A 25,859-nucleotide genomic window follows, 5' to 3' on the forward strand; every position below is an offset into this window, starting at 1 on the left:
TTCTGCTGCCTGCCTTGCAAGCTCAAGGTCGCAAGGTCCTGAGTTCCTGAGTTCTGTCCCAAGTTCTTTCCAGGGTACCAAAAACTATTTTTTTACTTTGTAGAACCCTTACCTTCATGTCTAGACCTGTGATCAGACTGAGCTTTCAAAACTCTGTGAAGAAAACACATACCATCACCACAAATTAAAACTCAGCAATGGATTACAAACAATTTATTACCATATATACTATAAAGTTTATAATTTTCTTTCAAAACAGATAAAGTTTTAAGAGAATTACATATTTCTTTATTCAATGGTCTTTTAGTATTTATTTTAAAAATCAATGGTAAGTCAGACACAGAAAAGTAGAGCGTAAAATGATCTTTTCCATAGGCTGGGGATATAGGCAGTTGTGGTTAAGGATTACTGAGTTTCAGGTAAGAGGCATAAGTTTTGAGATTTATTGCACAGCAGAGTAACTATAGCCAATAAAAATGTATTAAACTGGGAATTTAATTTCAGTTGTACAGCTCTTCTCCATCATGTGTAAGATCTCAGCACTACTACGAACACAAAAAAAGATTACATATTTCAAATAAAGATAGCGTTAAATATGAGTGAATACAACACTGAATGAAATATATGACCCCGCAAAAAGGCTCATGATATGAATACGTAAGAGATGTGCATACAAAGACACAGACTGTAATAATTCAATCTAAACTCCTTTAAAGCCAGGCATGGTGGTACATATCTATTATCCCAGAACTTGGGAGGCTGAGGCAGGGGTACAACCATGAAGGTCAGCCTAAGCTACATAGTGAGTTCAAGGCCAGCGTGAAAAACAAAGCAAGAACTCATCTAAAAAAAAAAAAGCAATCAATCAATCAGTCAACAAAACTCTTAAAAAATAAACAACAAGCAAGGAGTGGTGGGGCAAACCTGCAATCCTAGCACTCAGAGAGCTGGGGCAGGAAGACTGCTGCGAGTGCAAGACAAGCCTGGGTTACATAGTGAGTCCAAAGCCAGTCTGAACTATATAGCAAAAAGACCCTGTCTCAAATAAATGGATGGATGGACGGATGGACGGATGGATGGATGAATGAATGAATGAATGAATGGATGGAGAGTGAATAAATAAAAGCAGCTGGGTTCAGCAGCCTGTATCCCCAGCTACTCAGAAGGTTGAGACAAGAGGGTTCAAACTTTGAGGTCAGCTGGTCAACTTAGTGTGAGACCTTGTCTTAAAATCAAATCAAATCAGCTGGGCATGGTGGCGCATGCCTGTGATCCCAGCACTTGGGAGGCTGAGGCAGGAGGATCGCTGTGAGTTCGAGACCAGTCTGGGCTACATAGTGAGTTCCAGGCCAGTCTCCATACTACATAGTGAGACCCTGTCTCAAAAAACAAAAAACAAAACAAACAAAAAATCAAATCAAATCATAGTGGCATACAGCTGTAATCTCATCATGGTGCAGACTCGGGGAGGAGGACAGCTATGAATTAGAGATCAGTCTGGCTACATAGTGAGTTCAAGGCCAGCTTGAACTACACGTGGAAGCCCTCTCTCAATAAATAAGTAAGTAACTAACTAACCAACCAACCAACTAAAATAAATAAAAGCACAGTGGTAGAGTAGCCTTGGGTTCCATCTCCAGTACCACAAATAGCAAACAAAAACACAGTGACACAAAATTCCCTGACTACTACATTTTTAATGACAATTTCTATCAGGAATTTGAGCTAACTCAAATTATTAGAAAAGAAAATGTAATTATTTCACCACTATTTTTCTTCATGATGCTTTTAGAAACCTTAACAGAAAATCTATAACAACTTTAAAAAATCAAATATTAAAAGTTTTCATCCTAACAGCATCAAAATATGCGGATTATTTGCCTTATAAATAAATCTTGTTTGAAAAGAAGCAGCCAGGCATAGTAGCTTATGCCTTTAACATCAATTACTCAGGAGATTGAGGCAGGAGGGTCACAAGTTTGAGGCCTTCCTGGGGAACATATCAAGACACTGCCCACCCCCCACAGTTTCTTCAGTACCACTAAAAAAAGAAAGGAAACACTAATTTCCAGCTTTCCAATTTTGTAACAGTTAACAAAATACTTCTGAAATTTACAAAACCAAGACTCATCCACTTTATTAAAGTAAAAGACAGTAATTGTTAATATTTACCAATCAAGTATTTGGCAATATGTCATGTTTAGCTTTTATTATACTGAAACAGTATTTATTTTTTTACCAAGTATAACCCTTCAATCTACCTTTTAATTTTAATGCTCATCTAAACCATTAAAAGTTTTGCTCTTGAGACAGTCTCTCTATGTAGTCCAGGCTAGCCTCAAAGTCATGGTAATCCTTTTGACTCAGCCTCCCGACTGCTGGGATTATAGGCTTGTGCCACCACACCTGGGTAAGAGTTTAAATAATTGGCAAGATGTTCATTCTATCTCACTAGAGAGGAAAACTTGTCATTGGGTTTTGTGATGAAGGTTGCAACTGACACATAAAGTATAGTGTCTTTGCCATATGGATGACATGTACCTTCCCCACCCTAGGGTAAAGTGATTGTGGTAATTATGCTTTTCTTGAAACAACCAAAGTACAGGGCCATGGATTTAGCTCAGAGGTTCCTGCCTGGAAAGCACAAGGACCTGAGTTCAATCTCTGGTACCCCTCCTCCAAATGATAAAATTTGAAAAAGCAAAACAAAAAATTGTTTTTCATTCTGGCTGTCTTTATGTGAAGACCCATTAAAGATCATGGCACAGAAATAGGACCTGACAAAGCATGGGGACAGTGGTGGCACAATGGAACATTGCAAAGATTTTAATGAGCTGCATAGGAATAGAATTAGTTAGGCTCTTTTAATATTGTTTATATTAACTTTACAATCATTTGACTATAATGGGCAAGTTTAATCCAACATAACAACAATAGAATACCTGGAAATTAAATTTACATAATCTAACACAATTTATGAGATTATATATATAAGGCATACAAATGACCCCCTATCTTTTCTTTGTGATGCTGGGAACTGAAACCTAGCCAAGACCTTCACACTGAGTTATATTTCCAGTACCCCCCACTTTTTTATTTTGAGGTGAATCACTAAGGCACTACTAAATCACCAAGGCGGGTCTTGAATTTGTAATCTTCCTGCCTTAGGCTCGACAGTGCTGAGATTAGAAACATGTGTCACCATGCCCATGCTGGCCCTCATATGTTAATCAGCAATTACTTTAAATTTCTAAATTGTTTATATTTATTAAAATTGCCAAAGGAGTTGAAATAAATGTGATACTACATGGTTAAACCACATTTTATAAACACATTTCTAACTCTTCACTGACAGTCTAGAAGCAATGACATGCCAGTAACAATTAATGTAACAACCCCCTCATGTTTTCAAGATTTCCCACCAATAAGCATTAGGACTTCTTGAAGAAATGGCTGATTTTAGTACTAAGGCAGGGAAGCTAGAAGCTGAACCTAGAAGATATTGTAGTGAAGTTAAAAAGATCCCAAACCACCCCCGCATCCATGCCTCAAATGATAGCGTTATGCCAAAAGATTTTGTCAGTGAAGAGAAAAATAAGGAAAAAGAGCTTTTCTCATAATAAAATGTCACCTAATAAATGTAAGGATAGTTAAAAAAAGGTCAACATTTTGCAAACTTTATATTCATATTTAAACTAACTATAAGTCATTAGTGAAACCTAAAAATAATGAATCAAAGTTTTGGGGAGGGCTGGGGACTTAGCTCAGCGGTTTGGTGGCCTGCCTTGCAAGCGCAAAGACCCGTTCAATTGGGAAAAAAAAAAAAAAAAAAAAAAAAAAAGTTTTGTGGGAAGTTGAAAATTTGTAGTTTCAAGTGTCTACCCACAGACTGTTCATTAATTTACAAAGAAAGAATCATGAATCTTCTAACAGAAAAAGCTGTAGAAATCACATCAACTGATCAAAATTCATATAATCAATAATTGGACAGCTGGGGATTTTGCTCAGTGGTTCCGCTGCCTGCCTTGCAAGTGGCCAAGATCCTGAGTTCAATCCAAGGTACCCCCCAAAATAAATAAATAATCAGACAAAAAATACATCACACCAAGATGTGCTGGGAAAGACACAACCTAATTTATGGAATATTCTTGCTGTAAATGCAATCTAAATCAAATCCTTAGAAATAATCAAGAAAATACAAACTGAAAAATGTTTTCTAGGGAAAAAAAACTGTCCTGTACTACTCAAAAATGTGAGTATCATGAGAGGAAAGCTGAGAAACCATCTGATTAAAAGCCAAGGAATGGTTGGGTGTGGTAGCCTATGCCTGTGATCAAAGCAGTCAGGAGAATGAGGCAGGAGGATTGCTGCAGGTTCCAACACAGTCAGGATACAAAGGGAGTTCAAGGCCAGCCTGTACTACAAAGGGAGATTGTCTCAAAAAAAAAACAAAGCAAGCCAAGGAAGAAATATAACTAAGTGTCTGATCCTGGATTGAACAAACAATTGTTACAATAAATATTAATGGGACAATTTGAGTATGGACCATATATTTGATGATGTATTGACATTAAATTTTGTAAATTTGAAAAATTCTAGTTATTAAGAAAATGTCCTTGATTTTAGGAAATAGGCATCAAAGTATTTACAGGTAAAAAGTCATGCTGTCTACAATTACACTCAATTTGAGAAAAATATGTAAACAGAGAAAGCATGTACTCATGAATACATGACAAAACTTGGCATAATGTTGGCGACATATGTAACTATATCAAAGATTATGACAGTTCATTAAAAATGCTAATAAATTTTCTGTTGTTTTAAGTTTTCAAAATAAAAAAATTTAATAAACATTATATTCTTATTACAAACATATACAAAATTTAGGAAAATGTGTACCTGGGAGGCAGATTATCGTATGTGTAAGCAACAGAAATAAGTCGCTGAATCAAACTGGTTCCTTGGACAAGAACAAGAAAGACCTTTAAAACAAAAACATTAAAAAAATTTTTAAGTATAGCAAAACAAAATGTATTTAAAATGCTAAATTACTTGCTTTTTTCTGACAAGAGAAAGAATTTCTTAGTTACTGAAAAATATTGTATAAAATATCAAATTTGAGAAAACCAAATTGTAAAATCACATTTAAGAACATCAACTTTAAAAGGAACATACTTAAAATTTATAAATAGAGGCTGAAATACTCTTTACATTTTATACACAGATTCTCCAATGTCAATGAACTTGGAGCTGTCACAAAACATTGCAGTTCAAGTGTGCACAATGTGCTGAACAGGAAAACAGAAGGAAGCAACAACTAATCTGTTCCTGGCATAATCTAGAAAGGTTCCAGAAAAGCTAATGCTTAGGATAGAATTTGAAAGCTACTTGAGATATAGCAAGGGAGGCTGAATGGAGCAATGCGTGTCAGTACATTCTTCAGTTATTCAGTATTCTTTATTACCATCTGAAGTAGGTAAAACTTAGATAACCTAGCATGCAGAATTTAACAAAAATTTTTACTTCTGAAAGGATTTAATATAATTATTTTGGTGATAAACTAATCCAAAGAAAAAACAATATGTATATTTTCTTTTTTTGTTTGTTTGTTTGTTTTGGTTTTTGAGAGAAAGGGTCTCACTCTGCAACTCAGGCTAGCCCTGAATTTGTGACAGACTTCCTGCCTCAGCCTCCAAAGTGCTGGGATTACAGGTGTGCACTACCATACTTGGCTGTATGCATATTTTCTAAATAATAAAAATGGCATGTGCATGAAAGAAAGCTCTCATAAAGTATTAGGTAAAGACATTAATATTTCCCTGTGGCAAGTGAACCGTCCCTGATTTATTTTCAATGTGCATATACACATGGATTTTTTAAAAAATTACTTAAAATTTCCATAAATTATATATATTACATATATACTTGTAGCATTCAAATCTCCAAAGGATATTATTTATAAACTCTAATAAGCATTCAAGTTACTGAGCTGATGAAAAGGATCTCAATCAGTGATTGTTTATACTGTAACTTGGGAGGTTTATTCTAGGAAAAAAAGTACCTGGGACATTGCAAGGTTACCAACGTAATTCACAATATAAAATAACCTGGAATGCATTTAGATTGTGCTGTGCCCATGTTTAATTTTATTAGATCTAAATGTTCTATAATACTGGCAGAGATCATTTTCCACTTAAGGTTTAAAACTGCAGAAGAGAAATACAGTATGCTTTAGGTTCCCATTTATATAAGCCATTTTCAAATCTTATGTTTACCACCATATTCCTCTATCTGTAAAAATTCATTACTCTTATGTTTCTTGAGCAGATGAGGTGAGAGGCTGTACTCAAAAAGAGACTTCAAGGGCCGGGGATTTAGCTCAGCGGTTCGGTGGCCTGCCTTGCAAGCGCAAGGACCTGAGTTCAATCCCCAGTACCACCAAAAAAAAAAAAAAGGAGACTTCAAAATCTTTATCTATCCCCATTGTCCAGTTCACTGACAGAGATATTGGAAGGGTAAATTTAATCAAATGAACACAGGAATCTATACTAAAAAAGAGTTCTATTTTTTTATTGCTGAATGTACTGGTCATCACACTATTTTTCTTTCAGCTGTGGGGTGGAGTGAGGTGCTGGGGATTGAACTCAGGTCCTTGTGCTTTCAAAGCAGGAAGCAGCACCACTATATGCTAAATCCCTGGCCCTTTTTTCAGCTTTGCTTGTTTTTTGAGACAGGGTCTCACTGGCCTCTAACTCGTGGTGATCCTCCTCAAGTGCTGAGATTACAGGCATGCACCACTACACCTGTTCTTTCAGCTTTTTAAAATTTACTTTTCTTTCCTTTCTCCATCCTCCTTCCCTCCCTCCACTTAGTTCTTTCAGCTTAAAATTTACTTTCTTCCCTTTCTCCTCCTTCCCAAACTACCAGACAGTCTCACTAGGCAATTCAAGGTGGCCTTGAACTCACTATGTAGCCCAGGCTGGCACTGAATTCATGGTGCTCCTTCTGCTTCAGCCTCCCCAGTAACGGGATTAAAGGTGTGTGACACCACTCCCAGCTCAAATCTACCTTTTATAAACTTTCTCTACAGTGCTAGGGCTACTACATTAACAAACCAAACTAACTCTCTGCCTAGTGGATTCCTATTAGGTTCTGCCAACCAGGGACACTAGACAACCTGCTTCCTGGCTCTTTCTGTCAACATTGTTCCAGAAATAATTTTATACAGAACCACCAGGTAGGTGTCCCAACTTTTTAAGGCATGTCCATAACCAGCTTTTATCAGATTCCCTCTGGTAATCTAACCTAAGCAAATCCCCTTTCTCAGAGGCCTAAATTTTCAATACCCTAACAAATACAATATAAAAATCAATTCCCTGTTTTAAATTTCCTATGTTGAGGTGCCTGGTATGGCTTCTGTTTTCCTGAATGGAGCCTGATAGACTCAGTGTTAAATTAATGAGTTCAAATAATGAACATAACCTTACAGCTAAATATTAAAATGGTACATCATGCCTTCATTTTGGATGATAATGAACAGCATTCCTGTTTATCACTACTACCTCTTTAAATCACAGTGTCACTTCAGCTATTAGACATAACAGCAACCTAGGACAACTTTTCTTAAGCATTAGTGTATTTGTTTACTGTGTAAAAATAAAAATACATGCCTTCAAAATACAAGTGAAATTAATCACTACAACTTAACGTTAACTTGTATACTTTACCTCTGTCAATCGTGGTATATGAAGACCCTTAGCATGATCACCAGCAGCCTTTCTTGATTTGCCAGGCCAGGTTCTTTTCCTATGGCTTTCAGCTATACCAGACCAGGCAAAGACATCATGATAAGCTAAATCCAAATCAGATGGATCTACTGCAAACTGGCATATTAACTTCAGCAAGCAAGCAAGACAGTCAAGCTGCCACTGTGAATGAGAAAAAATTATCATTTCCCTATTTTCATTAGTATAATAGAGCCAGTGCATTATTTTGAAATAAAAAGATCATAAAATAAAAATAATTATAGCTAGTATTTAATGTGTGATGGAAAATTTGCTCTTCAAATATTATGGTAACATCCCAATTTTATAAAAATGAGAAAATAAAAATCTGGATACTAAGAGGGTGTATTTAATGAAATGCCATTTATTCCTTTCACGGAATCATAATGAAAGTATTTAACAGACACCTATAGGGTTTTTGGGAAGACATAAGCTCAACTGTAATTTTAAAGAACTAGTAAAACTGACAAGGATAAATTTACTAATAAACTGAAAGTCAACGTATTATACAGTGCTTCTCCATACTGACACATACTCTCAATATACTGGCGTCAAAATAACTACTGACAATTCAAATGAAAAATCTTACTTTCTATATATACATTTAAAATGAAGTACTTACTTGGCAAATGACTATTTGTATAAATTACAACTTATTTTGAGCTCAATTTTCATACTTCAAAACACTTTCTTTGTACAAGAGAGCTGCACAGCCTTCCCTACAAATCTTTGGCCTCTTATTCCACTGAATCCAATGGCAAATGGCACACTCACATCCATCCATCAAGAAACAACATTCTTCCCAAAATAATACAATAATATATTATTGAATTTTAAGAAAGAAACCAAGATAATTTTGAAAAGGAAAAGATTCTTAGTAAGTAGTGCTAGAAAAACTATACAGCCATATAAAAGGGGTGGGAGTTGAACCTTATTTTATATACATAGAAGTTAATTCAAAATGTATCACAAAACTAAATATCAAAGACAACTAGGCAGGTGTAGTGATATATGTTGTAATCCCAGCACTTGGCAGGCTCAGTTAGGAGGATCACTGAGTCCAGTGATGCAACTATGAACAGTAATTATGAAACTTACAAAAGCAAACAAAGAAAAGTCTTTGAGTCCTTGGAACAAAGACTTCATAGATTGTTCAGAAATTTTAGGATATTAAAAATTTCTTCCCTTGGGCCAGGAATTTAGCTCAGTGGTTCTGTGGCCTGCCTCACAAGTGCAAGGTCCCAAGTTAGATCCCCGTTACCAAAATTGGAAAAATAAAAAGAAAGAAAGAAAAGAAAAAACTTCTCCCTTCAAAGACATTGTCAATAAAATGGAAAAGCAAGGCACTGACTGTGTATTTTCCATATATACATCTTAGAAAAGAGTTGTCCAAATTGGTAGACAGAAGTCTTAAGCTTTTTCTATTAATTTGAGACAAGAGTCATATTATATAGTTCGGGATGGCCTCAAACTCACAGAAGTCCTCCTGCCTCAGCTTTCTGAGTGCTAAGATTATAGAGGTGCTCACCTTACCCAGCTTTACAATTGTTATATGAAGACGGAATGAATGGCACAAACATGAAAACCAAACAAAACTGCAAATGAACAGCTGATTCATTAAAGATAGACAGTTAATCCTGACTGTGCCAGTCTTTGGACCCACTCTGCAGAGGCAGAAGTGGTCATCAAGGGTATTTTTCTGAGTTCCCAACTTTGTACATCTTTAAAGAAAGGGCGTGGGAAACCTGTAATAAAACGTTGTGGAGTTCAACCCTTAACAAGGTTGGGGAACTCAATCTGGGCCTTGCAGCCCGAGGTCAGTCAGCTTCATGGGGTTCAGCCATCAGCTAACTGAGACCAGGGGACTTGCATCCTCGCTCTGTCTGAGCCATTAAATGGTAAATACACTATATTGAAATTGTGTTCACTGCAGACATGTTCTGGACTGCTTCTTGATTTCAATTTAATTCAAATGATTTAAGGGTGATAGACTAGTGACTACCACAGGAGGTCAGTGTCCAAGTTGTGCTTCATCTTAAGGTGTTGCTGATTGTATCACTTGGGATAAAGCATTCCAATGATTTGATGAGCTGTTTCTCTGATGTTATGAAGATGAGAATGTCTGTGGCTCGTTAGAGACACAGAAGCTATGGCACAACTGTATCAGGAAGATTTGGGTGATAATCCAGAGATTAAACCAAGGACAGTCCCACAACAAAAATAAAAATGAGAAAACACTTAAGCAAGATGCAAGGACAGACTTCCAGTTCACCAATGGCAAACAGTAGGGCAAATGAGGATGAAAAGGCCAATAGCGAACCACCAGGACACCCTGAACTCAAAGCACAGGAAGTAACAAAATGGATCAGTCAGGCTCTAGAAAAATGCAAAACAGAAATAATTTCCCAGATAACCATAGAGATAGTGAGCAAAATGGAAGTTGTGATTCGAGACTCTAGAGCAGAAACGGACAATAAAATAGATGAGCTCAGGACCATGACAGAAGCCATGAAGGCCCAGCATAAGAAAGAAAGGGAAAAAATAAACGCCCAACATAGGAAAGAAATGGAATCCATAACACAGATTCAAACAGATATCCAGGAGATTAAACACTCCATAGAAAGTGTACGCAACAGAATAAAAGAATGTGAAGATAGACTCTCAGATATAGAAGATAAGATTGCAGTCAGTGACCATGAAAAGAGAGGTCTCTTAAAAACAGTAAGGGATCATGAGAAATCCATCCAACAACTCCTAAATGATACAAAGAAGAATAACACAAGACTGACAGGAATACATGAAGTAGCAGGAGAAAATATAAATGACTTAAAAAAGCTGTTCGCAGAATTAATGACAGAAAACTTCCCAAACAGAGCGGAAGAATTTGACATTCTTATAACTGAGGCATATAGGCCCCAACTAGCTACAATAAAAAAAAAAAATTATCTACACCTAGACATATAACAATCAAGATCCCAGAAACCCAACAGAAGAACAAAATACTACAAGCAGTAAGAGAAAAGAAACAAATCACATATAAAGGAAAGCCCATCAGAATCAAAGCAGACTTTTCAACACAAACCCTTGGGGCAAGGAGAGCCTGGAATGAGATATTTCAAGTACTAAAAGAGAACAACCTCCAACCTAGACTGATGTATCCTGCAAAACTCTTTTTCAAAATGGATGGGGAAATAAGACACTTCCACGACAAAGAACACCTGAGAAACTACATGAATACCAAACCAGCACTACAAGGAATTCGAAACAAGATCCTAGAAAAAGACAATGAAGGCAACAACACCATGAGGCCCAACAGAGCAAATCATATAGGCAAGGCAAGGAATTAAAAGGAGAAGGTGAAAAAGTAAAAAGAGTCAACAAAAGGCCAATAACATGTCAATAATAAGTCAGGACATATCAGTTATAACCAGCAATGTCAATGGCCTCAACTCACCAATCCAGAGAAATAGACTGGCAAAATGGAATAAGAAGCAAAATACAACAATATGTTGTATACAAGAAACACACCTAGTGCAAAAAGAAGCCCATAGACTGAAAGTGAAAGACAGAAAACAATTCTCCATGCGACAGGAGCCCAGAAAAAAACAGGGGCAGCAATCTTATTGGCAGACAATGTAAATTTCAAACCAAAACTGATTCTAGTATTATTGATGTAGGAAGGTACTGTATCATACCTCTATGAATGTAAAATATATAGTACCTGCTTTATGATACATAGTAAGGACCGTGCTTTATCAGAGCTACATTTAATGATATTACTCTAGAATGTTCTCTTTCCAGATGATGATTAAGATGCTAATTAAAAAAAATGGTGCCAGGTACCACAACAGCAACAGAACTTTGCTGTTTTCTGGATATTATTCTTTTCTTTGTTTCTTTTTGTTTTGTTTCTTTTTAATGGAATGTGCTGAATGTCAATGATTTTATTCAGATGAATGCAGAACCTGGAAAAGCTGTTGCGGCTATTGATGCATAACATACTGCTATTATTAGTCTTTTTATATAAATATAAATACACACACACACACACACACACACACACACATATATAAATTGAATTTTGGGAAACTTTAACGGTGCTGCCAATTTTGCAAAAAGTCATCCCAATTTACTGTGTTGAATTGGCATTGTACAGAAATGGACAGCCATATTGGTCTAGGAATGTTAATTTTTTTAATTTTTTTCCATGTATACAGGGTGGGTAACACATCGTACTAAATATGTAAGGTCATATCTATGTGAGTTTGATTACAGAAACTAATAAAGTAGTCTCTAAATAATGAAAAAAAAGAATAAGATAAGACTATAAGAGCGAGAAGCAATTTAAATATGTTTAGGGACCATTTTCATCTCCAGAATTAAGGATTATTTTAATGTTACATCATTGCCTTTTCTCTTTTACTTTCCTTTTTAGTGTTATTTTAGGATTCCCTATTTTTAATGTTCATACAGAGATTTCCTTAACTGAAATACTGAATAGTTTCTTTGGTGTGAAAAACTGTAATAGCACACAGGATGCTAATGAGATAATTAATAATGTGAAATAGGAAGTAAAGGGGAAAAGGTGTAGGGAAAGTGGGAAGGGTGGGGGAAAGGTAATAAGGGAGAGGAAAAAAAATATGAGAAACTGAAAAAATGGAAATAAAGTGTTTGTAAATGGGGAGGGGAGGAGGGCGTGAAGGGAGGGCAGGGACAAGGGGAAAAAATGAGAATCAAGACCTATTATGTAAAGGTACAGAATCTCAATGATGAATGTAATTGTATTGTATACCTAGATTGTACCAATAAACTCAATAAAAAGAAAAAAAAAGATAGTTGATAAGCACAGAAAAAGACACTAAATATCACTAATCATTAGGAAGGACAAATCAAAATCACTGTAAGAAGATATTAAATAACTCACTAGACTGGTTCAAATTCCCCAACTCCCATGCTGGAGACTGAACTCAGGACTTTACAAATGCTAGGCAAGGGCTCTACCACATAGCCACACTCCCAGGCCCCAAATTTTAAACACAAGACCATGCCAACTACTGGTGAGAAAGTGGAATACATGAAACTTCCATCCATGGCATGATATACCTGCTCTGGTAAACAGTTTGGTGGCAGCATGTAAAGTTAACTTTACACTCATCAAATTATTTAGCAATTCCATTACCTGGTATTTACTCAAGAGAAATGAAAACATACATACACATACAAAAAAATAAAAACTTTTGTAAGAATGTTTTATACCAGCTTTATTTATGATAGCTCAAAAATCAAATGTTTATCAATAAGCAAATGGAGAAACAATAAATGTATTAGCAATAAACTAAACTACTAATACACATTCATCAATCAGAAAATACATGTTAAGAAAAAGACAGATACAAGAGTACATGCAGTACTGTTCATTCATATGAAATTCTATAAAAACAATGCAGATCAATAGTTGCTGGACCTAGGTGGTTAGGAGAGGGGAAGAAACTGATTGCAAAACGGCATGATGGAACTTCTGAGATAACAAAAATGTCCTATTATCTTGGTTATGCTAAGGATTACACAGTATAGACATGTTTCAAAAACAGAACTGTATCTTTAACATGTTTTATTTTTATTAATGTAGTATTTCATGAAAAGTATACTAGAACTCCCATTACAATAAAAACTTCATAATAAAATGGATCTAAGACCTTAATGTAAAAGCTAAAAACACTCTTAGAAGAAATCACTGATCTTCATGACCTTGGATTAGGTAAACAGTTTCTTACATTTAACATCAAAGGTATATACAACAAAGAAAAAAAATTCGACATATAAAATTCAACTTTATATGTCATGAAGCAAGAAAGGCAAATTGCACCCCTTATACTGGCAGGAAGTATTTGACAATCACATCTTCTAAGCCATTAGTCCTTAAACTCTACAAATGAACTCTTAGAACTCAACAATAACAAGAAAATTTAATTAAAAGTGAGCAATAGGTTAAAATACACATGTCTGCAAAAATACACAAACACCTGAGATGTTTAATGTTTATTAGAGAAATACAAATCAAACCCACAATGAGATATTATTTCACATAAATTAGCATGGGCTAATATCTAAAATACAGACAATAACAAGTCTTAGCAAGGGTACAGACACTAGGACCCTCAGACATGCTGGTTGAAAGTAAAGGGTACATCAGCTTTGTAAAATAGGGAGTTTTAAAAAAAACTAAACAGAGTTAACATTGGACAACTACTACACTGCTAGGTAGATACCCAAGACATGATTATTCATAGTAATATTACTGACAAGAGGTCCAAAGTAGAAAACAACACAAATGTTCATTAACTGATAAATCTCTGCCTTACTGGACTCAGCTGTAACTGAAAAGATATTTCATCCATGAAGATGAACACAGGGACATACATACTTATCAATGGTCAAAAGGAGGGGTAAAATATGCTCAAAATCCTAACATTAAGAAAATTTAAATTTTAAAAGCACAATGAGAGATTATACAACCATCCCAAACTATCATTAAAAAGACACACACACACAAACACACACACACACACACACATTCATGTTAACAAATGTTGATGGTGCACACTACTCCTGCATGTTTATTTTTAAAAAAAACAGAAACTTTCATGTACACTAATGTTGACAAAATCCAAAAAAAACAACAACTAAGGACCAGGGATTTGGCTCAGCGGCACTGCACTCTTGCCAGCCTGGAAAATACAACATCCAGAGTTCGGTTCCCAATACCAAAAAAAAAGAGAACAACTCAAATGCCCTTTAATTGGTGAATAAACAAAATGTAGTACAGTCATACAAAGGAATAAATTAGGGGCACGTGCCACTCTCCAGGATGAACCTTGAAAACACGCTGTGTGAAAGAAGCCAGTCACCTAAAGCTGATTTTGGTGAAAGCATCTGGTTTAACTGCTAATGGATATGGTCTGGGTTTTTATTTTTTGTTGTTTTTTGCAATATGGAAGATGCCTCACAAGTGCTAGACAAGCCCTCCACCACCGAGGAAACCCTAGCTGTATGTGGTTTCTTTTTGAGGCGGTAAAAAATTGTTCTACAATAAGAAAGTGAAAATGGTTTTAAAACTTTGTGAATACTGTAAAAAATAAAAATACACATTTTAGAGGAAAAATTTTAATGCATGTCAATTATACCATAAAAAAATGTATTGCTGGAGAAATAACTTAGTGGTATGTAGAAAGAACATTTGCCTAGTATTTGTAAGCCTCTGGACTTGATTCCTAGCACTGTGCATGTGCACACACACTAAGAGAAGAAATTTTAGTAAGTACATCTCAATAAGTTCATTTTGAAAGGTAAAAAAGTTAAAGTAATAGGAATGACCTTGAATTTACAAGTATTGCACAATACTAAGAGATATAAATACAGAGTATTAGTTGAGCAGAAATCAATCTGTATTTCAGAGATGTTTTTCATCTCTGGCACCTCAGGTACTATAAGGCTACCATGTGTCATATGTAAAATTGTACTTCTCTGTAGTTATACATAACAAAAGTATTCATAATCTCAACAGAAAGAAAACCTTTAGCATGATTCCACAAGCTTCAATCATAAATAAACTTAGACTAGCTTATAAATAAAATTCCTATAGAAGACACACAATTACTCATTAATGAATTTAGTTAAATGCTCCCATGTTGCCAAAGAAGTAAAAGGAACTTCATTAATCTGATATTAATGGGAAAAAATAATTATAGTAAAATACAATAAAAATAAATCCCAGGACTTGGGAGACTGAGACAGGAGGATCACTGTGAGTTTGAGACCAGCCTAAAGTATATAGCAAGACCCTGTCTCAAAACAAAACACAAAAAACTTGTGGTAAGATTAACAAAAATTTGTTATATAGCAGTGACGTAGAACATTTGAGAGCTTTCAGTGATAACAAACAGCCTGATGCGACACATGGACCAACGGTTCACCACCACTAGTACATAGCAATGTTTTAAAAAAGGTTTTGGTTTGAAATAGGGTCTTGCTTTGTAATTCTGGCTGGCCTTAAACTCACTATGGAGCCCAGGCTGGACTCAAATTCATGACAATCCTCCTGCCTCAGTATCTTTGAGTGCTGGTATTACAGGCATGCACCATCACACCTGACTTCTAAGTGGTCTGATAGCAAACTGTTAATGTATAATTCCTACATTCTGAGATAATTCTAAAACTCAAGTAATAAATTAATACTTGAATGGAATGTCTGATAGTGCTAATAATCTCCTTTATATTTAGTTCAAACCTAGACTGTGTTGTTTTATAGCTCATTATATAAACTGTATAAGCAATTTGGTTTTCCTAATATTATAGACTAGGCGTTTTTCAAATTAACAATGATAAAGTATCATTTTTAAATTTTTCCATTTTTTCGAGAACTAATACTTTGGTTAATTACTTAAAACAAACAAACCAACCAACAAACCACATCAGGCTGGGTGTGGGAGTACATACCTGTAATCCCAACACTAGGAAGGCTGAGCCAGGTGGATTGCTATGAATTCCAGACCAGCCTGGACTACCCAATGAGTTTAAGGCCAGCATGAACTACACAGCAAACAAAACAACAAAACAAAAGACACAACAAAACAGGGGCCAGAGATTTAGCTCAGTGGTGCCACATCTGCCTTGCAAGTGCAAGGTCCTGAATTCGATCCCGGTACCGGGGAAAAAAACAAAAATACCAACCCTATACCAATGCTTATTGATTTCTTTGGCTAAGATCAAGTATAGCACCTCTTCCTATAGATATAATATCTGGTATATGTCTCTACGTCAGGACAACATATCAAATGGGTATCTAGAGCAGGGAGAAACAGAAGCTGGTTATGTCCATTATGCATTGAGTTGGTATTGCTGCATCTCCAGAAGAGAAGGCACGTGTGCACATAAGAATTGCAACAATTTCCAATTACTATAAAAATGTCAGAATTTTACCCGAGTTCTATATCCCAATGAAACCACTCACAATGGTCTAGTTTTGACTATTAATGTTTATCAAAGAAATGGTCAAAAGAGAACAGAAAATGAATTCAAACAGTTTGAGATGTAAACCAATTAAAAAAAAAACAATACAGACAATATAAATAGTAATTTGTAGTTTATTCAACGTAACATGTTTATGAATTAGTCATAGTCCAGCATAATTTTAGCACTTAATATCACCAAGAAATCAAATAAAATGTGGTTATTTACATACAACGAAGTACTACTCTACCATAAAAAAGGATAAACTTGACTTATTTATAGGAAAATAGATGAACATTAAGACCATAATGTTAAGTGAAATCAGACACATGAGCTTAAATATAATATGGTTTCTCTTATATGAGAAATCTAAAATATTTTTAAAAATTTTAGCAGTTAAGAATTTTTAACACAATAGGTAGAGCATGGTTTCCCTTTAAATCCCAGTACTTGGGAGACTAAGGCAGGAGGATTAAGTGTTGGAGGCCAACTTAGGCAAACACTCACTCTCTCACTCTCTCTCTCTCTCTCTCTCTCTCTCTCTCTCTCTCTCTCTCTCTCACACACACACACACACACAGACATACATGCATACATATTTAATAAGAGCAGTTGCCAGGGATTTAGCTCAGGGGTGCTGCTGCCTGCCTTGCAAGTGCAGGTCCTGAATTCAATCCCCAGTACAAAAAAAAAAAAAAGCCAAGGATGTGGCTCATTACTCCGGGGTTCAATTCCCAGTATTATAATTAAAAGAAAGAATTTTTAACACTACGGACTCAAAGAGCTGTTATTCCATAATTTATCAAATTCTGTATTTTAAAAAAGTTCTGAAATATACCAGACACTCCTTTATTATAATGAAATATATGCCAAAAAAAGATGGAAATGAAAGTGCTCCAAATGAGATAAGAAAGGTTAATCAATTAAAACAAATAATTTTTCACTTACCACAGCCCATGATTCCTGTTCTTTAGGTTCTAGAATTCCAGAATTAAAAATTTCTAGTAACTGTTGAAGCCCTCCAGCAGCAACAAACTGTAAGTAATTTTGAAGATAATGTTAAAAGAAAAGTAGCTAAACAATATACTGATCTTTTAAGAAAAGAATCTTCTAAAAGTCTATAAATATAGCTATAAGAGGTTATCAGGTATTTAATCCTAGACATTGGGAAGTCATAACACAGTATTCAGGTAGGGCTAGAGGAGAGGAAATCATGGTGTCAGTGTTGAAAATAAAAATAGGGATTACATAATCTCAATTTATCTATTATTTACAGTAAAATAAGATTATAAAACTATGCTTTAAAAGTAAATCGGTCTGAACAGTGATGAAGATTTAGACCTAATTTTCCAAAAATGTACTTTTTTCCCTGGAGACAGAGTCTCACTGAACAATTCAGTCTGGCCTTGAACTATGTAGCCCAGGTAGGCCTTAAACTCTTTGTGATCCTTCTTCCTCGTCCTCCTAATCTCTGTGATTACAGGTATGCACCACCATGGCTGACCACAAATTACTTTTTTATGTAAAAAAAAAAATTTCCCCGTTACCAGGGATCAAACTCAGGACCTTGTGTTTGCAAGGCAGGTGCAGTGTCACTGTGCTAAATCCCTGGCCTTATTTTTATCAATAAATTATAAAACACTTATGACCAAACCTTGCAACTCCAGGAATTTTTACTATTTTCCACTTGATCCTCACTGGAATCATCTGAATCTGGATAAAGGTCACTATAACTTCCCTATGAGAAAGGGAGAAAAATAAAAAAACGAGAAAGGTGACAGAAGAATAAATAATTCTACAATAAAAAAACAAAACAAAACTAGGAATTTTGCTCCAGAGAAAATACAAACAATTAAGAAAAATAATAAAAGCACAATTACCGTTGACTCTCTTCTTATTCTTCTGTTAGGCTTTCCTAGTGCTTCAATAATTTCCAGAGCATATAACAGTTTATGTGCACTCTTAATTTTGAGCAGTTCCTTCCAATTAAGTCCATCGTTACTCTTAAATTAAAAAAAGAAAAACATAAATTTCTTAAGACAAATTCCTAACAAATCCCCCAAAAGAAAAATTACAGAAACCAACCCTATATAAAAACACAAATGGGCCAGAGATGTAGCTCAGCAGTGTCACAGATGTCTGGCAAGCACAAGGTTCTGAGTTCAAACCCAGAAGGAAAAAAAAAAAAAAGAAAAGAAAGAAAAAGAAAACACAAATACGATATATATTTAGTTATGTATTCAAATATAGCAAGACAAATTATGTAATCGATACAAGCAGCCATGCTTAAAGCACCAATTATTCATTAAATATTATTAAAATAAAAACAATAAAGTATACAAACAGCAGTGTAGGAAAATGCTAACTTTTTGAACTATTGCTGTTTGCTATTTTCATCTTATGAAATAATGTTATTCAAACTTAGTGCGCATCTTTGAAATGTTTTTACTCCAACTACTCTGAGTCATCATTCCTCATTTTCTTTTATTTTCTTGTTTTTATGACACAGGGTTTTGCTAGACAGTTAAGGCTGGCTCTGAACTCACTACATAGCCCAGGTGATCCTGGGTGATCCTCTTGCCTCAGCCTCCCAAGTGCTGGGATTACAGGCATGGGCCACCAAGCTAAGCCTATTCCCCATTTTCTAGGGCCTGTTATTTTTTTGTCCAAGTCATCTGACAGATAAGACCTTTGAAATATCTTAGAAGTGTCCCATATCTTACATAATCAATAGTGCAACGCTAGGACATTTGTTTTTTCATTCACTCCACAGGAGCTCTTTTGGAAACCTCCAAAAAGAAATTTTTCTCTCTCTCTCTTTTTTGACAGGTTCTTGCTGTGTATATTAGGCTGGGGTTGAACTCACTATCTAGTCCAAATCCTCCTGTCTCAGCCTCCCATGTGCTGGAATTATATGTGAGTGCCACCATGCCTGGCATAATCTCTTTTTAAAAAAATTTTGTGTCATCATAAACAAAGCAATATTAGCTGGGCATGGTGGCACACGCCTGTAATCCCAGCACTCAGGAGGTTGAGAGTGGAGGATCGCCCATGAATATGAGGCCAGCCTGGAGTTCAAGGACAGCCTGAGGTAGATGGTGGGACCCTGTCTCAAAAAAAAAGGCAATATTCTAAATGTACAGTAATGAATTTCAAGACTCTAATATAAAGGCAAATCTTTATTTTCTAAAGAAAATTTTAGAAATGCCTTGCTACGTAAATGTACAGTGAAATGAAGTGATACTTTTTGCCTACTGAATGTGCAAAAATTATATTCAAAATTACTACTATACATTAACAGGAGGACTCATATACTGTGAGTAGGAATGTACTTCAGTGACATCCTGCAGGACAGTGAATAGCTGCAGGCTCACCTGTTCATCTGAGATATTCTGGAATGCCATCAACATGTTAGGACATGTAGGAAGAAGCATCAGCAGTTCCCAAACACGCCTAGACAGATTTTCTGCATGAAGATGGAGTTCTTCACATCTTAAACTCTATACAAATGAGAACAGTTGCTTTAGCAAGACCAATTAAAAAAATTAAACTGAAACTTTTATACAAAAATGACTAATTTGCTAATTTTTCTAAACTTTTGTAAAAGTGGGAAATAAAATATTTGTTACCTGGTAAGTAAAATGTATTAAAAATAAAGTTATGTAAAACTAGTGATTTTTTTCAATTTGATTACATTTTCTGGAAACTTGTCTTTCCTTTCCTTTCCTTTTTTGATGATACTGGGTACTCGATCAGGGCCTTCTACCTGTACTTAATTTTACAGAGGGCCAGCTAAGAAACTCTTAATGGAAGTGAAGTGAAGATGTTTCCTAAGCCCATTCAAGTAAATGGTATCTTGGTACACAAACACTTTTATTTTATTTGGCTTGATGAAAAGAAGCATTTGGCAAAATTGTTTTTGTTGGCCACACCTGCCTGGCAAATACAAGCTCCTGAGTTCAATTCCTGGTACGGAAAAAAACCAAAAAAACCAAAACTTTTTTTTTTTTTTTTTTTTTTTTTTTTAAGGTACTGGGGTTTGAATTTGGCCCCTTGCGCTTTTTAGGCAGGGGGCAAAACCAATAAGCTAAATCCCCAGGCCCCAAAACTTTTTTTTTTTTTTTTTAAGGTACTGGGGTTTGAATTTGGCCCCTTGCGCTTTTTAGGCAGGGGGCAAAACCAATAAGCTAAATCCCCAGGCCCCAAAACTTTTTTTTTTTTTTTTTTTTTTTTTTTAAGGTACTGGGGATTGAACTTGGTCCCTTGCGCTTGTTAGGCAGGCGGCAAAACCAATGAGCTAAATCCCCAGGCCCCAAAACTGTTTTTTGTTTGCAAACTCTGTACTGGGTAACAAACATAAAAGCAGTCATCTTTTGCACACAACCACAAACGTGGCCATCTTTCTCAAAATCATAGAACAAATTAAGCTTGTGAACCAATGTACCACTGTAAATTTTAAGACAATCATCTATATTGTCTTTGTAGGCCACTATTCCAAGTACAACAAAGACTTGCTGAATTAAATATCTGACTTTCCACTTGAGAAGAGAACATGGCCTTCCATTTCTCTTATTTTGCTAATCTTTAATTTTCAATCTGAGATACACCTTAGTAGAAAAGGCAAACTTTTTATTAATCTATTTTTGCTGTTATCATTTGCTTAATCTTAGCTCAATAATATACTAAACACAATAGTAAGCTGAAGGTAAGGTATAAGAAATATACCTTTCAGAAAGGTATAAGAAATAACAATTTGTTTTCTTTTCAATGAAAATATCACTTCAAAGATAATAAACAGTAATGGAAAAAAGTTACAACTTCAGCATTTTCAAAGGAAAACTGTTTTAATTATTATAATATTATTTTTGCTATCAGAATGATTCCTTGACATAATGTACACTGAGATGGCAAAGTAATATTTCTAAGTCTATAAAAAAGTTTAGTTCTTTTGATATGTAACATAGATTACTATGTTTTATAAAGCTAGTAGACAGTGATCCCTCAGTATCTGAGGGATGGCAGAGGACTGGTTTCAGAATACCCCTAACTCTATGCACTACCTTCTATGGTCACCAAAGTCTGTAGATACTCAAGTCTCTTATATAAAAGAATGTTGCATAGAATCTATATGCACATCCTCACATGTATTCTAAATCATTTCAAGATTACCTATAATATCCAATACAATGCAAATGCTACGTAAGTAGTTAAAAGTATCTTGGTTAGGGAATAATGACCAGGAAAAAGTCTTTATTTGTTAGTATGAATACAATTATTTTCAATGTTTTCTTTCTTCTGTAGGTTGGGTTCACAAATGTAAAACCTATAAATATATGGAGGGCTGCCTATGCAGAACTTGGAAGGTAAAGGAATTTTACAGCTGGAATTTCATAGTAAATTTGGTCTTTTGCAAACGTGATGAAGAAACTGAAATAACTCAAGTTAGTATTTCTAGCTGGTGAAATGGCACAGAATTTATTCCTTTGTTAACTGACACCTAATCCTTTAAAGAACAGTTAAGACTTTTTGCAAAAGCAGGGTCTGAAGGAAAAAAAAAAATCTCCCAAGTTTATATAACACAATTGTTATGACTGATAGCCCTATAATATGGGACATAACAGTAAAGGTTGCATATTCATTGTTCATAAATGGTGAATACAGTTCCATAGATGATTTCTTTCTCTCAAATTATATGTACAAAAATGTACATGGATGATGTTATCACTTGTTTTTGTTGCACAATAACATATTAATTATATTAAATATTCTCTTTGTGGAGTCATGCACAAGGCTATAACACTTTCTCTTTCTCTTCTGCATAGGTCTATAGCTCGTTTATATTGTTTTGCTATAAATTTACTATATGGGTAATCTAAATATAGGTTATGTTAAAATGCGTATTAATCATAAATTCAACATGATTTTTAATGGTATTAATTACATTCTCTTGAGTAGATTTTATAAAATCCTCTGTAAAATAAATTTGTACACTTTGGGATAACCTTGGGGATATGTTTCAAAGACAAAAAAAAAAAATAGTAAAGGATGCTTATTTTTACTGTTTTGGTAACAATGGTCAAGGTTGCACTAGTCTATTCATTGAGGAAATCCCCTATCAACTACAGTACATCTATCACACACAAGTTTAAATAAAATATCTATTAAATCAATGAAATGTTTCCCCTCTGACTTAAACCATACTCATCTTAATGGCCTATTTACCGATTTTCTAACTTCTGGTGTTGTTTTCCTAAGGCATCCTCTACTGCAACACCTAAATTTTGTTTCTGAAAGCTTAAGAAAGATCTCGTACGTGACGACACTTAGCTTAAGGGCATTTAAAAATTCAGTGGGGATGGGAATTTAGTTCAGTGGCATTGTGCCTGCCTTGTAAGCATAACATCCTGAGTTTGATACCTGGTACCCGCTCCCCCAAATCAGTGGGTTACAAGCAGATACTTTACTTAATCTCATATCCAATCTTAATGTTAAGTGCCATTTTAAACTGATAACCCAACAAATGTACTTGTCTAGAGCAACCTCTTCTCTGAGGTCCAAACCTAACTTTTAAAGCTAACAAATAGGTTTTACTGCCCGTCAAGAAATTACTGAGAAAATTAATTTCCTCTCAACAAAAAAACGAAACAAGATGCATAGAACTGAAATCTGGTATAGTTACCTCACTATCATCCACTGCCACTTTTCCTGAGGGTGGTTTAAATGATGCAAGCATTTCTAATAAATCAAAAAGAGTAGTTAAATGAGGTTCTTGTAAAAGCAAAAGCATTGGAATGTTGTCCTTCTGAGGGGGTGGCAAGCAAGATGCAGGCAGCTGAACACCTTCCCCTTTCCGTTCTCTCCTTGGTGCACCCAGAGACACAAATACCATCTACAAAAACAGGAAAAACAGAGGGGAAAAATCACATTTCTTTGGTTTAAAAATAAAACATACCCAAAGTATAAAATAACCCCAAGAACAATTTAAACAAAAACACTAAGAACTGTTTTTAAACTAGACTTTCAACAAATGACATTTAACACCTGACCCATAATTTATGTATTATTTACCTGCATATCCTTAAAACCAAGTTCATGAAGTGCTTTTTCATCATAATCTGTTGTTAATTCATGTCCAGAGGAAATCATCCTGACAGGTCCCATGAGGCCACCTTCAAAAGAGCAGAAATTAGAAGCAAATTTTTTACTTGTTAATTTAAATACATACGTATAACAATTAAGTTTACTGTAATGTTAACCTAAAATATTGATAAAAGTGCAGCACTAAGCAAGCTTCCTACATGTTTTGCATTGCTGAGATTAGCTTTATGCGTAAAAATTACAAGACAGTTCTCTTTTATTATCAATCTAACTCAAATAATTCTTTCACAACATGAATTATGTTTTGAGTAAAAAACACTACAGGGACTCTTCTGGGAATCTACTGTCTTTCTCTTGGCAATACAGAAGAATCAGATTCCTTAATGCCTCACTGCACAAGAAACTAGCATGTATTGATAATAACTGAGTTCTTTCTCCCATTATTATTCAACCCAGTCACTAAGGAGTAAAAAGTAAAAATATCATGGGAGGTAAAAATCTACAAATGACCTTCCAAATCTATTAGTTTTTGCAGTTAATTTATTCAATAGACTAGTTTATTTAAATAAACGATAGAGGCAATTTTTTTTTGTAGAACATATAACCTTTTGGCTGTGTATATTAACTTCCTTTGGGCTGGGGATTTGGCTCAGAGGTTCTGCCGCCTACCTCGCAAGTACAAGGGCCCAAGTTCAAACCCCGTTAACAAAAATAAAAATAAAAAATGAAACCTTTAACTTCATTTCCCAACACCTTTGATACCTTAGTATGCTTCAGATATTATGCCTCTTTACCCTTTCATGAATGCATGCTCCCATCCTAGGACTAAGAAGCTCTTCCCCAGGAATTCACAGGGCTTATTCCATTGTCACCTTCAAGTATCTCATTAGACAGGAGGTTCCTCCTAACCACTCAATCTAAAAAGCCTCATTCCACTATTAATCCTTCACTCTACTTTATATTTCTTTGAAGCACTTATTTTCACTCAGCATCACTATGTCTATTGCTCCTGAAAACAAACCAAAAAGTCTTCTGAGTCCTACCAATGGTAGAAATTTTATGTTTACAGATGATATATTTCAGGTACTACAATAAGGTAGACATTCAAATTAATTTTTGTACAATGCATGAATCACTTCTTTATATTTTTTGAGAAAGGGTCTTGTCTTGCAGTTCAGACCAACCTTTAACTCACTACGTAGCCCAGGCTGGGCTTGAACTCACAGTGACCCTTTTGCCTCAGTCACCTAAGTGCTATGATTACAGGTGTGAACCACTATGCTTGGCTCATGCATGTTTTAAAGGAACTGCTTAAAACAGTAGCAAAATCATGAAATGTCTGCTGAATAATTTAAACTTAAAAATATCAGCTGGATGGGATGGTGCAACACTTGTAATCCCAGGCCTCTGTGAGGCTGAGGCAGGAGTATCACAAGTCTAAGACTAGTCTAGATAACTCAGTGACTAAGTAACACTCTCCTTCCCCCAAAAAGGTAAGGATGCACTGTGCCTGTCTCGCAAGCACAAAGTCCTGAGTTTGATCCCGGATATTGCATTAAAAAAAAAGTTAGGATATAGCTCAGTGCATAAAGTCCCTGGGTTCAATGTCCAGTACTTTAAAAGAAAAAAAAAAAAAAGATAGTATTGTAGCCAGGCACAGTGGTACTTGCTTGTAATCCCAGCTATTCAGGAGGATAAAGCAGGGGATTTTCAAGTTTGACACCAGCTTGGACAACTTAAGACTGTCTCAAAACCAAAATTTTTAAAATAGTGCTGGGCATGCAGTTTATTGCAAAAAAAAGTTCTGGGATTGATCCCTAGTACTCAAACAAATTTGTTGAATTTTATTAAGTTACTACAGAAAAATTCCCTACCTAGATGAGCACAAACAACTATTTCCAAGAATAAGTGAGACAGGGCAAATACTTTCCATTACAACATAAAACTTTTTTTTTTTTTTTTTTTTTT

The 25,859-nt window shown here is 35.2% G+C and overlaps 1 protein-coding gene across 1 annotated transcript in view; it reads right to left on the reverse strand.

The window, feature by feature from the left end:
* The window catches only part of Usp34 (ubiquitin specific peptidase 34), a 206,073-nt gene that overhangs the window by 88,304 nt on the left and 91,910 nt on the right, over window positions 1-25,859 (reverse strand). Inside the window, 9 exon segments of the mRNA XM_019205320.2 lie at window positions 113-153; window positions 4,900-4,982; window positions 7,728-7,928; window positions 17,742-17,828; window positions 18,448-18,531; window positions 18,674-18,796; window positions 20,168-20,293; window positions 23,473-23,682; window positions 23,862-23,962. Of these exon segments, the coding sequence (XP_019060865.1) occupies window positions 113-153; window positions 4,900-4,982; window positions 7,728-7,928; window positions 17,742-17,828; window positions 18,448-18,531; window positions 18,674-18,796; window positions 20,168-20,293; window positions 23,473-23,682; window positions 23,862-23,962 (1,056 nt within the window).

Source organism: Fukomys damarensis, unplaced genomic scaffold (genome assembly GCF_012274545.1).
Source record: "Fukomys damarensis isolate Sample0158 unplaced genomic scaffold, DMR_v1.0_HiC HiC_scaffold_2, whole genome shotgun sequence".
Taxonomy (NCBI): domain Eukaryota; kingdom Metazoa; phylum Chordata; class Mammalia; order Rodentia; family Bathyergidae; genus Fukomys; species Fukomys damarensis.